This window comes from Salvelinus fontinalis, chromosome 19 (genome assembly GCF_029448725.1).
Source record: "Salvelinus fontinalis isolate EN_2023a chromosome 19, ASM2944872v1, whole genome shotgun sequence".
NCBI lineage: Eukaryota > Metazoa > Chordata > Actinopteri > Salmoniformes > Salmonidae > Salvelinus > Salvelinus fontinalis.
Genome location: NC_074683.1, coordinates 50,616,417 through 50,633,654, shown reverse-complemented (window position 1 = coordinate 50,633,654; position 17,238 = coordinate 50,616,417). Strand labels below are relative to the sequence as shown.

General features: G+C 53.8%; 1 protein-coding gene across 1 annotated transcript in view; it reads right to left on the bottom strand.

Moving 5' to 3' along the window:
* Positions 1-2,398: 2,398 nt before the first annotated feature.
* The window catches only part of mpp4a (MAGUK p55 scaffold protein 4a), a 52,027-nt gene continuing 37,187 nt past the window's right edge, over positions 2,399-17,238 (bottom strand). The window contains exons 19-21 of the mRNA XM_055871912.1: positions 16,496-16,604; positions 14,475-14,609; positions 2,399-2,593 (exon numbers count right to left, since the gene is read on the bottom strand). Of these exons, the coding sequence (XP_055727887.1) occupies positions 2,408-2,593; positions 14,475-14,609; positions 16,496-16,604 (430 nt within the window). The 3' untranslated portion in view covers positions 2,399-2,407. The remainder of the gene's footprint in view (positions 2,594-14,474; positions 14,610-16,495; positions 16,605-17,238) is intronic.

Genomic DNA, 17,238 nt, shown 5'->3' with positions numbered 1-17,238 from the left:
TCCCCTCCTCTCCTGCCCCCTCCCTCCCTCTCCTCTCCTGCCCTCCCCTCCTCTCCTGCCCTCCCTCTCCTCTCCTGCCCCCTCCCTCCCTCTCCTCTCCTGCCCCCTCCCTCTCCTCTCCTGCCCTCTCCTCCTCTCCTGCCCTCTCCTCCTCTCCTGCCCCCTCCCTCTCCTGCCCTCCCTCTCCTGCCCTCCCTCTCCTCTCCTGCCCTCTCCTCCTCTCCTGCCCCCTCCTCTCCTGCCCCCTCCCTCTCCTCTCCTCCCCTCCTCTCCTGCCCCCTCCCTCTCCTCTCCTGCCCCCTCCCTCTCCTCTCCTGCCCCCTCCCTCTCCTCTCCTGCCCCCTCCCTCTCCTCTCCTGCCCTCTTCTCCTCTCCTGCCTTCCTCTCCTCCTCTTCTGCCCCCTCCGTCTCCTCTCCTGCCCTCCCCTCCTCTCCTGCCCTCCCCTCCTCTCCTGCCCTCCCCTCCTCTCCTGCCCCCTCCCCTGCCCCCTCCCTCTCCTCTCCTGCCCTCCTCTCCTCTCCTCTCCTGCCCTCCCCTCCTCTCCTGCCCTCCCCTCCTCTCCTCTCCTCTCCTGCCCTCCCCTCCTCTCCTGCCCCCTCCCTCTCCTCCCCTCCCCTCCTCTCCTGCCCCCTCCCTCTCCTTCCCCCTCTCCTGCCCTCTCTCTTCCCACCTCTCCCCTCCTCTCCTGCCCTCGTATCCTCTACTCTCCTACCCCTCCCCTCCTCTCCTGCTTTACCCCTCCCTTCCTCTCCTGCCCTACCCCTCCTCTCCCCTCCCCTCCTCTCCTGCCCTCCTCGCCCCTCTCCCCTCCCCTCCTCTCCTGCCCTCCACGCCCCTCCTCTCCCTCCCCTCCTCTCCTCTCCTGCCCTACCCCTCCTCTCCCTCTCCCCTCCTCCTCTCCTGACCTACCCCTCCTCTCCTGCCCTCCCTCTCCCCTCTCCTGCCCTCCCTCTCCCCTCCCCTCTCCTCTCCTGCCCTACCCCTCCTCTCCCCTCCTCTCCTACCCCTCCTCTCCCGCCCTCCCTCTCCCCTCCTCTCCTCCTCTCCTGCCCTCCCTCTCCTCCTCTCCTCTCCTGCCCTCCCTCTCCTCCTCTCCTCTCCTGCCCTCCCTCTCCTCCTCTCCTCTCCTGCCCTCCCTCTCCTCTCCCCTCCTCTCCTGCCCTCCCCTCCTCTCCTGCCCTTCTCTCCTCTCCTGCCCTCCCCTCCTCTCCTGCCCTCCCCTCCTCTCCTGCCCTTCTCTCCTCTCCTGCCCTCCCCTCCTCTCCTGCCCCCTCCCTCTCCTATCCTGCCCTCCCCTCCTCTCCTGCCCTCCCCTCCTCTCCTGCCCCCTCCCTCTCCTCTCCTGCCCCCTCCCTCTCCTCTCCTGCCCCCTCCCTCTCCTCTCCTCTCCTGCCCTCCCCTCCTCTCCTGCCCTCCCCTCCCCTCCTCTCCTGCCCTCCCTCTCCTCTCCTGCCCTCCCCTCCTCTCCTGCCCCCTCCCTCTCCTCTCCTGCCCCCTCCCTCTCCTCTCCTGCCCCCCCTCTCCTCCTCTCCTGCCACCCTCTCCTCCTCTCCTGCCACCCTCTCCCCTCCTCTCCTGCCCTCGTCTCCTCTCCTCTCCTACCCCTCCTCTCCTCTCCCGCCCTACCCCTCCTCTTCCCTCCTGCCATCCTCTCCTTTCCTGCTTTACCCCTCCCTTCCTCTCCTGCTTTACCCCTCCCTCCCTCTCCTGCCCCCCCTCTCCTCCTCTCCTGCCCCTCCTCTCCCCTCCTCTCCTGCCCTCCCTCTCCCCTCCTCTCCTGCCCTCCCTCTCCCCTCCTCTCCTGCCCTCCCTCTCCCCTCCTCTCCTGCCCTCCCTCTCCCCTCCTCTCCTCTCCTCCTCTCCTGCCCTACCCCTCCTCTCCCCTCCTCTCCTGCCCTCCCTACCCCTCCTCTCCTCCTCTCCTCCCCTACCCCTCCTCTCCCCTCCTCTCCTGCCCTCCCTCTCCTCCCTCTCCTTTCTCTAGTCCTCAGTACTGAGCCATGCGGCAGGTATCCAATGTGGTCCCTCCTGAGCCAGCTGTATGGTATTGAACAGCTGCATACAGGCATCCTGCCCTCCTCTCCTCTCCTGCCCTCCCTCTCCCCTCCTCTCCTCTCCTGCCCTCCCTCTCCTCCCTCTCCCCTCCTCTCCTCCTCTCCTCCTCTACCCCTCCTCTCTCCTCTCCTCCTCTCCTCTCCTGCCCTCCCTCTCCTCCTCTCCTCTCCTGCCCTCCCTCTCCTCCTCTCCCCTCCTCTCCTCCTCTCCCCTCCTCTCCTCCTCTCCCCTCCTCTCCTGCCCTCCCTACCCCTCTCCTCCTCTCCTCCCCTACCCCTCTCCTCCTCTCCTCCCCTACCCCTCCTCTCCCCTTCTCTCCTCCTCTCCCTCCCTCTCCTCCCTCTCCTTTCTCTAGTCCTCAGCACTGAGCCATGCGGCAGGTATCCAATGTGGTCCCTCCTGAGCCAGCTGTATGGTATTGAACAGCTGCATACAGGCATCCTGCAGCTCCTCGTTGACTATGACGTGGTCGAAGTACTGACCGTACTTCCCCTCCATGAACCTGGCAGCATCCTCCATCTCCTCAAAGTCAACATCCTAAGGGGAAGGAGGAAGAGGGGTGGGGGGGAGGAGAGGCCAGGGAGGAGCGGAGGAGGGGCCAGGGAGGAGCAGAGGAGGGGCCACGGAGGAGCAGAGGAGGGGCCAGTGAGGAGCAGAGGAGGGGCCAGGGAGGAGCAGAGGTGGGGCCAGGGAGGAGCAGAGGAGGGGCCACGGAGGAGCAGAGGAGGGGCCAGTGAGGAGCAGAGGAGGGGCCAGTGAGGAGCAGAGGAGGGGCCAGGGAGGAGCAGAGGAGGGGCCAGGGAGGAGCAGAGTAGGGGCCAGTGAGGAGCAGAGGAGGGGCCAGGGAGGAGCAGAGGAGGGGCCAGGGAGGAGCAGAGGAGGGGCCAGACAGCATTATAAAAACAGAGGAACTCAATCGTGTCTGACAAGTTTGATTATCCAAGACAGAATATGAGCAGGCGGGTCAGTATAGTATATTATAGTATATTTGAACGCATCAACATCAAATATATACACTGAGTGTACAAACTATGAAGAAAACCTTCCTGAGTCTATTTCATGGAAAGAGCAGGGGGTCCGTAATGTCTAATCTATAGGGATGTGCATCTGGGCTCCGATACGATACAGGAACCATACGATTCATGGGGATTTGGTTTGATTAAGGAACGAATCGATTAGAATCGGTTCAATGCGATACGATTCAATGCACTAACATTTGTTGCATAAACAAATTAATGTTCCATTCTAAATTAAAACCTGCTGCTGATGGAGATCATGAGCCGGGCCTCTCTAAACTGGATCTGTCTGAGCCGGGCCTCTCTGAGCTGGGCCTCTCTGAGCTGAATATGTCTATGTTTGTGTACCACCCCACTACCACTACCAGATTAGAGCCATAAGGGAGACTAGACATCTACCACCCCACTACCACTACCAGATTAGAGCCATAAGGGAGACTAGCCATCTACCACCCCACTACCACTATCAGATTAGAGCCATAAGGGAGACTAGACATCTACCACCCCACTACCACTATCAGATTAGAGCCATAAGGGAGACTAGCCATCTACCACCCCACTATCAGATTAGAGCCATATGGGAGACTAGACATCTACCACCCCACTACCACTACCAGATTAGAGCCATAAGGGAGACTAGCCATCTACCACCCTACTATAAGATTAGAGCCATAAGGGAGACTAGACATCTACCACCCCACTACCACTATCAGATTAGAGCCATAAGGGAGACTAGCCATCTACCACCCCACTATAAGATTAGAGCCATAAGGGAGACTAGACATCTACCACCACCACTATCAGATTAGAGCCATAATGGAGACATCTACCACCCCACTACCACTATCAGATTAGAGCCATAAGGGAGACTAGACATCTACCACCCCACTACCACTATCAGATTAGAGCCATAAAGGAGACTAGACATCTACCACCCCACTATCAGATTAGAGCCAAAAGGGAGACTAGACATCTACCACCCCACTACCACTATCAGATTAGAGCCATAAAGGAGACTAGACATCTTCCACTATCAGATTAGAGCTGTAAGGGAGACTAGACATCTACCACCCCACTACCACTATCAGATTAGAGCCATAAGGGAGACTAGACATCTACCACCCCACTACCACTATCAGATTAGAGCCATAATGGAGACTAAGCATCTACCACCCCACTACCACTATCAGATTAGAGCCAAAAGGAGACTAGACATCTACCACCCCACTATCAGATTAGAGCCATAAGGGAGACTAGACATCTACCACCCCACTACCACTACCAGATTAGAGCCATAAAGGAGACTAGACATCTACCACCCCACTACCACTATCAGATTAGAGCCATAAGGGAGACTAGCCATCTACCACCCCACTATAAGATTAGAGCCATAAGGGAGACTAGACATCTACCACCACCACTATCAGATTAGAGCCATAATGGAGACATCTACCACCCCACTACCACTATCAGATTAGAGCCATAAGGGAGACTAGACATCTACCACCCCACTACCACTATCAGATTAGAGCCATAAGGGAGAAATCTACCACCCCACTACCACTATCAGATTAGAGCCATAATGGAGACTAAGCATCTACCACCCCACTACCACTATCAGATTAGAGCCATAAAGGAGACTAGACATCTACCACCCCACTATCAGATTAGAGCCAAAAGGGAGACTAGACATCTACCACCCCACTACCACTATCAGATTAGAGCCATAAAGGAGACTAGACATCTTCCACTATCAGATTAGAGCTGTAAGGGAGACTAGACATCTACCACCCCACTACCACTATCAGATTAGAGCCATAAGGGAGACTAGACATCTACCACCCCACTACCACTATCAGATTAGAGCCATAAGGGAGACTAGACATCTACCACCCCACTACCACTATCAGATTAGAGCCATAATGGAGACTAAGCATCTACCACCCCACTACCACTATCAGATTAGAGCCAAAAGGGAGACTAAGCATCTACCACCCCACTACCACTATCAGATTAGAGCCAAAAGGGAGACTAAGCATCTACCACCATACTACCAGTATCAGATTAGAGCCATAAGGGAGTCTAGACATCTACCACCCCACTACCACTATCAGATTAGAGCCATAAAGGAGACTAGACATCTACCACCCAACTACCACTATCAGATTAGAGCCATAAGGGAGACTAGACATCTACCACCATACTACCAGTATCAGATTAGAGCCATGAGGGAGACTAGACATCTACCACCCCACTACCACTATCAGATTAGAGCCATAATGGAGACTAAGCATCTACCACCCCACTACCACTATCAGATTAGAGCCAAAAGGGAGACTAAGCATCTACCACCACACTACCACTACCAGATTAGAGCCATAAAGGAGACTAGGCATCTACCACTATCAGATTAGAGCCAAAAGGGAGACTAAGCATCTACCACCATATTACCAGTACCAGATTAGGGTGGGCAATGTAGCCTATGTGTTTTTGTTCCCCCCACGTTGAAATCACCATCACTAATCAACTTGTCATTTTTTGCAGATTAAATGTTTGAGTTAGTAATGTATTCATATTTATTGTTTATGGATTAGCTATGGACATAGCCTGTGAATATGTACTGTAGCACAACTTTGGATTTCACCCCCATCTCAAAATCAAATCATTTTGACTATTTGGGAGTTTTTAGTGAGTTTATTGTCTCTGCCTGCTTTGGCCATGCAGTGCGCCTCGCAAAGTGATTGCTTGTCCTCGTTATGAAATTATCAATTTTACACTGTATATCTAAAAAAAAACGACCATATACACTGATTGTTTATAGGAAAACGACCAAAACTATTGCTGATGGTGAACCTGAGCAATCAACATAAAATATATTGTAAACCCCGTTCAGTAGGTTTGAGCCAGATGAGAGGTATGCTTCAGTTAGATTTATTTTATTCTGGTAAAAACACAATTTTCAACAGCGCATAGATAGCAATAACCAATTACAGAGGTTGTCATTCAACTATTAAAAGCCTAATATCACGCAAGCCATTTGAGGATTTCAATGCTGAAGGTGCCGCAAGATCAGGAACACGCTGCCTTCCATTACCTGATGTTGGTCAGCGGGCCGAAGCTGGGCACAGGGCAGTTTGACTAGGCTACTGATGTTGGTCAGCGGGCCGAAGCTGGGCACAGGGCAATTTGACTAGGCTACTGATGTTGGTCAGCGGGCCGAAGCTGGGTACAGGGCAGTTTGACTAGGCTACTGATGTTGGTCAGTGGGCCGAAGCTGGGTACAGGGCAGTTTGACTAGGCTACTGATGTTGGTCAGTGGGCCGAAGCTGGGCACAGGGCAGTTTGACTAGGCTACTGATGTTGGTCAGCGGGCCGAAGCTGGGCACAGGGCAGTTTGACTAGGCTACTAATGTTGGTCAGCGGGCCGAAGCTGGGCACAGGGCAGTTTGACTAGGCTACTAATGTTGGTCAGCGGGCCGAAGCTGGGCACAGGGCAATTTGACTAGGCTACTGATGTTGGTCAGCGGGCCGAAGCTGGGCACAGGGCAGTTTGACTAGGCTACTGATGTTGGTCAGAGGGCCGAAGCTGGGCACAGGGCAGTTTGACTAGGCTACTGATGTTGGTCAGCGGGCCGAAGCTGGGCACAGGGCAGTTTGACTAGGCTACTGATGTTGGTCAGAGGGCTGAAGCTGGGCACAGGGCAGTTTGACTAGGCTACTAATGTTGGTCAGCGGGACGAAGCTGGGCACAGGGCAGTTTGACTAGGCTACTGATGTTGGTCAGCGGGCCGAAGCTGGACACAGGGCAGTTTGACTAGGCTACTGATGTTGGTCAGAGGGCCGAAGCTGGGCACAGGGCAGTTTGACTAGGCTACTGATGTTGGTCAGAGGGCCGAAGCTGGGCACAGGGCAGTTTGACTAGGCTACTGATGTTGGTCAGCGGGCCGAAGCTGGGCACAGGGCAGTTTGACTAGGCTACTGATGTTGGTCAGCGGGCCGAAGCTGGGCACAGGGCAGTTTGACTAGGCTACTGATGTTGGTCAGCGAGTGGAAGCTGGGCACAGGGCAGTTTGACTAGGCTACTGATCTTGGTCTCAGCGGGCCGAAGCTGGGCACAGGGCAGTTTGACTAGGCTACTGATCTTGGTCTCAGCGGGCCGAAGCTGGGCACAGGGCAGTTTGACTAGGCTACTGATGTTGGTCAGCGGGCCGAAGCTGGGCACAGGGCAGTTTGACTAGGCTACTGATCTTGGTCTCAGCGGGCCGAAGCTGGGCACAGGGCCCAGTTTGACTAGGCTACTGATGTTGGTCAGAGGGCCGAAGCTGGGCACAGGGCAGTTTGACTAGGCTACTAATGTTGGTCAGCGGGACGAAGCTGGGCACAGGGCAGTTTGACAAGGCTACTAATGTTGGTCAGAGAGCCGAAGCTGGGCACAGGGCCCAGTTTGACTAGGCTACTGATGTTGGTCAGTGGGACGAAGCTGGGCACAGCGCTCAGTTTGACTAGGCTACTAATGTTGGTCAGTGGGCCGAAGCTGGGCACAGGGCAGTTTGACAAGGCTACTAATGTTGGTCAGAGGGCCGAAGCTGGGCACAGGGCCCAGTTTGACTAGGCTACTGATGTTGGTCAGTGGGACGAAGCTGGGCACAGCGCTCAGTTTGACTAGGCTACTGATGTTGGTCAGTGGGACGAAGCTGGGCACAGGGCAGTTTGACTAGGCTACTGATGTTGGTCAGCGGGCCGAAGCTGGGCACAGGGCAGTTTGACTAGGCTACTGATGTTGGTCAGCGGGCCGAAGCTGGGCACAGGGAAGTTTGACTAGGCTACTGATGTTGGTCAGCGGGCCGAAGCTGGACACAGGGCAGTTTGACTAGGCTACTGATGTTGGTCAGCGGGCCAAAGCTGGGCACAGGGCAGTTTGACTAGGCTACTGATGTTGGTCAGGAGGCCGAAGCTGGGCACAGGGCAGTTTGACTAGGCTACTGATGTTGGTCAGTGGGCCGAAGCTGGGCACAGGGCAGTTTGACTAGGCTACTGATGTTGGTCAGCGGGCCGAAGCTGGGCACAGGGCAGTTTGACTAGGCTACTGATGTTTGTCAGCGGGCCGAAGCTGGGCACAGGGCAGTTTGACTAGGCTACTGATGTTGGTCAGCGGGCCGAAGCTGGACACAGGGCCAAGTTTGACTAGGCTACTGATGTTGTTCAGCGGGCCGAAGCTGGGCACAGGGCAGTTTGACTAGGCTACTGATGTTGGTCAGCGGCCCGAAGCTGGGCACAGGGCCCAGTTTGACTAGGCTACTGATGTTGGTCAGCGGGCCGAAGCTGGACACAGGGCCCAGTTTGACTAGGCTACTGATGTTGGTCAGCGGGCCGAAGCTGGGCACAGGGCAGTTTGACTAGGCTACTGATGTTGGTCAGCGGGCCGAAGCTGGACACAGGGCAGTTTGACTAGGCTACTGATGTTGGTCAGTGGGCCGAAGCTGGGCACAGGGCAGTTTAACTATGCTACTGATGTTGGTCAGCGGGCCGAAGCTGGACACAGGGCAGTTTGACTAGGCTACTGATGTTGGTCAGCGGGCCGAAGCTGGGCACAGGGCAGTTTGACTAGACTACTGATGTTGGTCAGGAGGCCGAAGCTGGGCACAGGGCAGTTTGACTAGATTACTGATGTTGGTCAGTGGGCCGAAGCTGGGCACAGGGCAGTTTGACTAGGCTACTGATGTTGGTCAGCGGGCCGAAGCTGGGCACAGGGCAGTTTGACTAGGCTACTGATGTTGGTCAGCGGGCCAAAGCTGGGCACAGGGCAGTTTGACTAGGCTACTGATGTTGGTCAGCGGGCCGAAGCTGGGCACAGGGCAGTTTGACTAGGCTACTGATGTTGGTCAGTGGGCCGAAGCTGGGCACAGGGCCCAGTTTGACTAGGCTACTGATGTTGGTCAGCGGGCCGAAGCTGGACACAGGGCCCAGTTTGACTAGAATACTGATGTTGTTCAGCGGGACGAAGCTGAACACAGGGCAGTTTGACTAGGCTACTGATGTTGGTCAGCGGGCCGAAGCTGGGCACAGGGCAGTTTGACTAGGCTACTGATGTTGGTCAGCGGGCCGAAGCTGGGCACAGGGCAGTTTGACTAGGCTACTGATGTTGGTCAGCGGGCCGAAGCTGGGCACAGGGCCCAGTTTGACTAGGCTACTGATGTTGGTCAGCGGGCCGAAGCTGGGCACAGGGCCCAGTTTGACTAGGCTACTGATGATGGTCAGCAGGCCGAAGCTGGGCACAGGGCAGTTTGACTAGGCTACTGATGTTGGTCAGCGGGCCGAAGCTGGGCACAGGGCAGTTTGACTAGGCTACTGATGTTGGTCAGCGGGCCGAAGCTGGGCACAGGGCAGTTTGACTAGGCTACTGATGTTTGTCAGCGGGCCAAAGCTGGGCACAGGGCAGTTTGACTAGGCTACTGATGTTGGTCAGCGGGCCGAAGCTGGACACAGGGTCAAGTTTGACTAGGCTACTGATGTTGTTCAGCGGGCCGAAGCTGGGCACAGGGCAGTTTGACTAGGCTACTGATGTTTGTCAGCGGGCCGAAGCTGGGCACAGGGCCCAGTTTGACTAGGCTACTGATGTTGGTCAGCGGGCCGAAGCTGGACACAGGGCCCAGTTTGACTAGGCTACTGATGTTGGTCAGCGGGCCGAAGCTGGGCACAGGGCAGTTTGACTAGGCTACTGATGTTGGTCAGCGGGCCGAAGCTGGACACAGGGCAGTTTGACTAGGCTACTGATGTTGGTCAGTGGGCCGAAGCTGGGCACAGGGCAGTTTGACTAGGCTACTGATGTTGGTCAGTGGGCCGAAGCTGGGCACAGGGCAGTTTGACTAGGCTACTGATGTTGGTCAGCGGGCCGAAGCTGGACACAGGGCCCAGTTTGACTAGAATACTGATGTTGTTCAGCGGGACGAAGCTGAACACAGGGCAGTTTGACTAGGCTACTGATGTTGGTCAGCGGGCCGAAGCTGGGTACAGGGCAGTTTGACTAGGCTACTGATGTTGGTCAGCGGGCCGAAGCTGGGCACAGGGCAGTTTGACTAGGCTACTGATGTTGGTCAGCGGGCCGAAGCTGGGCACAGGGCCCAGTTTGACTAGGCTACTGATGTTGGTCAGCGGGCCGAAGCTGGGCACAGGGCCCAGTTTGACTAGGCTACTGATGATGGTCAGCGGGCCGAAGCTGGGCACAGGGCAGTTTGACTAGGCTACTGATGTTGGTCAGCGGGCCGAAGCTGGGCACAGGGCAGTTTGACTAGGCTACTGATGTTGGTCAGCGGGCCGAAGCTGGGCACAGGGCAGTTTGACTAGGCTACTGATGTTTGTCAGCGGGCCAAAGCTGGGCACAGGGCAGTTTGACTAGGCTACTGATGTTGGTCAGCGGGCCGAAGCTGGACACAGGGTCAAGTTTGACTAGGCTACTGATGTTGTTCAGTGGGCCGAAGCTGGGCACAGGGCAGTTTGACTAGGCTACTGATGTTTGTCAGCGGGCCGAAGCTGGGCACAGGGCCCAGTTTGACTAGGCTACTGATGTTGGTCAGCGGGCCGAAGCTGGACACAGGGCCCAGTTTGACTAGGCTACTGATGTTGGTCAGCGGGCCGAAGCTGGGCACAGGGCAGTTTGACTAGGCTACTGATGTTGGTCAGCGGGCCGAAGCTGGACACAGGGCAGTTTGACTAGGCTACTGATGTTGGTCAGTGGGCCGAAGCTGGGCACAGGGCAGTTTGACTAGGCTACTGATGTTGGTCAGCTGGCCGAAGCTGGGCACAGGGCAGTTTGACTAGGCTACTGATGTTGGTCAGCGGGCCGAAGCTGGACACAGGGCAGTTTGACTAGGCTACTGATGTTGGTCAGTGGGCCGAAGCTGGGCACAGGGCAGTTTGACTAGGCTACTGATGTTGGTCAGTGGACCGAAGCTGGGCACAGGGCAGTTTAACTAGGCTACTGATGTTGGTCAGCGGGCCGAAGCTGGACACAGGGCAGTTTGACTAGGCTACTGATGTTGGTCAGCGGGCCGAAGCTGGGCACAGGGCAGTTTGACTAGGCTACTGATGTTGGTCAGCGGGCCAAAGCTGGGCACAGGGCAGTTTGACTAGGCTACTGATGTTGGTCAGTGGGCCGAAGCTGGACACAGGGCCCAGTTTGACTAGGCTACTGATGTTGGTCAGCGGGCCGAAGCTGGGCACAGGGCAGTTTGACTAGGCTACTGATGTTGGTCAGCGGGCCGAAGCTGGGCACAGGGCAGTTTGACTAGGCTACTGATGTTGGTCAGCTGGCCGAAGCTGGGCACAGGGTAGTTTGACTAGGCTACTGATGTTGGTCAGCGGGCCGAAGCTGGGCACAGGGCAGTTTGACTAGGCTACTGATGTTGGTCAGCGGGCCGAAGCTGGGCACAGGGCAGTTTGACTAGGCTACTGATGTTGGTCAGCGGGCCGAAGCTGGGCACAGGGCCCAGTTTGACTAGGCTACTGATGTTGGTCAGCGGGCCGAAGCTGGGCACAGGTCCCAGTTTGACTAGGCTACTGATGTTGGTCAGCGGGCCGAAGCTGGGCACAGGGCAGTTTGACTAGGCTACTGATGTTGGTCAGCGGGCCGAAGCTGGGCACAGGGCAGTTTGACTAGGCTACTGATGTTGGTCAGCGGGCCGAAGCTGGGCACAGGGCAGTTTGACTAGGCTACTGATGTTTGTCAGCGGGCCGAAGCTGGGCACAGGGCAGTTTGACTAGGCTACTGATGTTGGTCAGCGGGCCGAAGCTGGACACAGGGCCAAGTTTGACTAGGCTACTGATGTTGGTCAGCGGGCCGAAGCTGGGCACAGGGCAGTTTGACTAGGCTACTGATGTTGGTCAGCGGGCCGAAGCTGGACACAGGGCAGTTTGACTAGGCTACTGATGTTGGTCAGCGGGCCGAAGCTGGGCACAGGGCCCAGTTTGACTAGGCTACTGATGTTGGTCAGCGGGCCGAAGCTGGGCACAGGGCAGTTTGACTAGGCTACTGATGTTGGTCAGCGGGCCGAAGCTGGACACAGGGCAGTTTGACTAGGCTACTGATGTTGGTCAGTGGGCCGAAGCTGGGCACAGGGCAGTTTAACTAGGCTACTGATGTTGGTCAGCGGGCCGAAGCTGGACACAGGGCAGTTTGACTAGGCTACTGATGTTGGTCAGCGGGCCGAAGCTGGGCACAGGGCAGTTTGACTAGACTACTGATGTTGGTCAGGAGGCCGAAGCTGGGCACAGGGCAGTTTGACTAGGCTACTGATGTTGGTCAGTGGGCCGAAGCTGGGCACAGGGCAGTTTGACTAGGCTACTGATGTTGGTCAGCGGGCCGAAGCTGGGCACAGGGCAGTTTGACTAGGCTACTGATGTTGGTCAGCGGGCCAAAGCTGGGCACAGGGCAGTTTGACTAGGCTACTGATGTTGGTCAGCGGGCCGAAGCTGGGCACAGGGCAGTTTGACTAGGCTACTGATGTTGGTCAGTGGGCCGAAGCTGGGCACAGGGCAGTTTGACTAGGCTACTGATGTTGGTCAGCGGGCCGAAGCTGGACACAGGGCCCAGTTTGACTAGAATACTGATGTTGTTCAGCGGGACGAAGCTGAACACAGGGCAGTTTGACTAGGCTACTGATGTTGGTCAGCGGGCCGAAGCTGGGCACAGGGCAGTTTGACTAGGCTACTGATGTTGGTCAGCGGGCCGAAGCTGGGCACAGGGCAGTTTGACTAGGCTACTGATGTTGGTCAGCGGGCCGAAGCTGGGCACAGGGCCCAGTTTGACTAGGCTACTGATGTTGGTCAGCGGGCCGAAGCTGGGCACAGGGCCCAGTTTGACTAGGCTACTGATGATGGTCAGCGGGCCGAAGCTGGGCACAGGGCAGTTTGACTAGCCTACTGATGTTGGTCAGCGGGCCGAAGCTGGGCACAGGGCAGTTTGACTAGGCTACTGATGTTGGTCAGCGGGCCGAAGCTGGGCACAGGGCAGTTTGACTAGGCTACTGATGTTTGTCAGCGGGCCAAAGCTGGGCACAGGGCAGTTTGACTAGGCTACTGATGTTGGTCAGCGGGCCGAAGCTGGGCACAGGGCAGTTTGACTAGGCTACTGATGTTGTTCAGCGGGCCGAAGCTGGGCACAGGGCAGTTTGACTAGGCTACTGATATTGGTCAGCGGGCCGAAGCTGGACACAGGGCCCAGTTTGACTAGACTACTGATGTTGTTCAGCGGGACGAAGCTGGGCACAGGGCAGTTTGACTAGGCTACTGATGTTGGTCAGCGGGCCGAAGCTGGGCACAGGGCAGTTTGACTAGGCTACTGATGTTGGTCAGCGGGCCGAAGCTGGGCACAGGGCAGTTTGACTAGGCTACTGATGTTGGTCAGCGGCCCGAAGCTGGGCACAGTGCAGTTTGACTAGGCTACTGATGTTGGTCAGCGGGCCGAAGCTGGACACAGGGCAGTTTGACTAGGCTACTGATGTTGGTCAGCGGGCCGAAGCTGGGCACAGGGCAGTTTGACTAGGCTACTGATGTTGGTCAGCGGGCCGAAGCTGGGCACAACGCTCAGTTTGACTAGGCTACTGATGTTGGTCAGCGGGCCGAAGCTGGACACAGGGCAGTTTGACTAGGCTACTGATGTTGGTCAGCGGGCCGAAGCTGGGCACAGGGCCCAGTTTGACTAGGCTACTGATGTTGGTCAGCGGGCCGAAGCTGGGCACAGGGCAGTTTGACTAGGCTACTGATGTTGGTCAGCGGGCCGAAGCTGGGCACAGGGCAGTTTGACTAGGCTACTGATGTTGATCAGCGGGCCGAAGCTGGGCACAGGGCAGTTTGACTAGGCTACTGATGTTGTTCAGCGGGCCGAAGCTGGGCACAGGGCAGATTGACTAGGCTACTGATGTTGGTCAGAGGGCCGAAGCTGGGCACAGGGCAGTTTGACTAGGCTACTGATGTTGGTCAGCGGGCCGAAGCTGGGCACAGGGCAGTTTGACTAGGCTACTGATGTTGGTCAGCGGGCCGAAGCTGGGCACAGGGCAGTTTGACTAGGCTACTGATGTTGGTCAGCGGGGCGAAGCTGGGCACAGGGCAGTTTGACTAGGCTACTGATGTTGGCTGGATTTTGTTTCATCAAAATGACTTGTAGATCAATGGATGTCAATACGGTTAATACACGCAGTTCGACACAGGAGAGGGACGAGTCAGTTTACACAACAGATGAGGTATTTTCTGGAAATGGTAGAAAGTATGAGCAAAATATTTGATTGAATCTGCGATTTGTAACAGTACTATCTTAAATATTTGAATCGCGACCGGGGAGTCTTTACAACCCTAATTATCTACATCCAAAAAGGGATGGCCTGACAATGACAACACATTCATCTCACTTTAAAAGGTCTGTTGACAACATAGCTGGTGATGACGCGTGCATCCCTCCGTGTCTGTCTCAGTCGTTCTGTACTGGGAGGCTTTATAAAAACGACATAAGGTTTGAACTTCTTATTCCTCACGGACAGGATGCTCTGAAAAACACAATACATATACACATACTGTATAAAAGAAATGTTTAAATGAATAAACGGCAGTTATATACAGTTGAAGTCGGAAGTTTACATACACTTAGGTTGGAGTCAATTAAACTTGTTTTTCAACCACTCCACACATTTCTTGTTAACAAACTATAGTTTTGGTAAGTCGGTTAGGACATCTACTTTGTGCATGACACAAGTCATTTTTCCAACAATTGTTTACAGACAGATTATTTCACTTATAATTCACTGTATCACAATTCCAGTGGGTCAGAAGTTTACATACACTAAGTTGACTGTGCCTTTAAACAGCCTGGAAAATTCCAGAAAATGATGTCATGGCTTTAGAAGCTTCTGATAGGCTAATTGACATCATTTGAGTCATTTGGAGGTGTACCTGTGGATGTATTTCAAGGCCTACCTTCTAACTCAGTGCCTCTTTGCTTGACATCATGGGAAAATTAAAAGAAATCAGCCAAAACCTCAGAAAAGAAATGTAGACCTCCACAAGTCTGGTTCATCCTTGGGAGCAATTTCCAAACGCCTGAAGGTACCACGTTAATCTGTACAGACAATAGTACGCAAGTATAAACACCATGGGACCACGCAGCCGTCATACCGCTCAGGAAGGAGACGTGTTCTGTCTCCTAGAGATGAACGTACTTTGGTGCGAAAAGTGCAAATCAATTCCAGAACAACAGCAATGGACCTTGTGAAGATGCTGCAGGAAACAGGTACAAAAGCATCTAATCCCACAGTAAAACGAGTCCTATATCGACATAACCTGAAAGGCCGCTCAGCAAGGAAGAAGCCACTGCTCCAAAACCGCCATAAAAAAGCTAGACTACAGTTTCATTAAAAAAAAATCCATAAAAAAACAGACTACGGTTTGCAACTGCACATGGGGACAAAGATCGTACTTTTTAGATAAATGTCCTCTGGTCTGATGAAACAAAAATAGAACTGTTTGGCCATAATGACCATCGTTGTGTTTGGAGGAAAAAGGGGGAGGCTTGCAAGCCGAAGAACACCATCCCAACCGTGAAGCACGGGGGTGGCAGCATCATGTTGTGGGGGTGCTTTGCTGCAGGAGGGACTGGTGCACTTCACAAAATAGATGGCATCATGAGGAGGGAAATTATGTGGATATATTGAAGCAACATCTCAAGACATCAGTCAGGAAGTTAAAGCTTGGTCGCAAATGGGTCTTCCAAATGGACAATGACCCCAAGCATACTTCCAAAGTTGTGGCAAAATGGCTTAAGGACAACAAAGTCAAGGTATTGGAGTGGCCATCACAAAGCCCTGACCTCAATCCTGTAGAACATTTGTGGGCAGAACTGAAAAAGCATGTGCGAGCAAGGAGGCCTACAAACCTGACTCAGTTACACCAGCTCTGTCAGGAGGAATGGGCCAAAATTCACCCAACTTATTGTGGGAAGCTTGTGGAAGGCTACCTGAAACGTTTGACCCAAGTTGAACAATTTAAAGGCAATGCTACCAAATACTAATTGAGTGTATGTAAACGTCTGACCCACTGGGAATGTGATGAAATAAATAAAAGCTGAAATAAATAATTCTCTCTACTGTTATTCTGACATTTCACATTCTTAAAATAAAGTGCTGATCCTAACTGACCTAAAACAGGGAATTTTTACTAGGATTAAATGTCAGGAATTGTGGAAAAACTGAGTTTAAATATATTTGGCTAAGGTGTACGTAAACTCCCGACTTCAGCTGTATTAATTTTAAACCAACCCATTATCAAGTTGTCATTACTGTTTAGTGTTAACAAATCCACAATGAATCATTTTCCCTGCTGTGATATCGGTAGTGTAAAAACCTTCCTATAGATACAGGAGTATAGGAATATAACTTACATGTGGCTCAATGTCAATAACACACATCCTCCCACTGTCTATCACGTCTCTGACAGCATCAATACTGGTTCCATATAGATGGCCTTTATATTCACCATACTCCAGGAACCTAGGACACACCAAAGATACATTATAGAAATCCACTGTCTATCACGTCTCTGACAGCATCAATACTGGTCATCAATACAGGAACCTAGGACACACCAAAGATACATTATAGAAATCCACTGTCTATCACGTCTCTGACAGCATCAATACTGGTCATCAATACAGGAACCTAGGACACACCAAAGATACATACTACATGAACTGTAGTACAACTATATTACAAACACTTATATAACAACTCTGATAAACCTATGAAATCCCCCCAATGTATTCTGTTTTCATCTCTTATGAGAGGACTGTTGATTCAGAAACAGGAAGTGAGGTCAATCCTGCCATGTATTCTGTTTTCATCTCTTATGAGAGGACTGTTGATTCAGAAACAGGAAGTGAGGTCAATCCGGCCATGTATTCTGTTTTCATCTCTTATGAAAGGACTGTTGATTCAGAAACAGGAAGTGAGTTCAATCCGGCCATGTATTCTGTTTTCATCTCTTATGAAATGACTGTTGATTCAGAAACAGGAAGTAAGGTCAATCCTGCCATGTATTCTGTTTTCATCTCTTATGAGAGGTCTGTTGATTCAGAAACAGGAAGTAAGGTCAATCCCCCCAATGTATTCTGTTTTCATCTCTTAT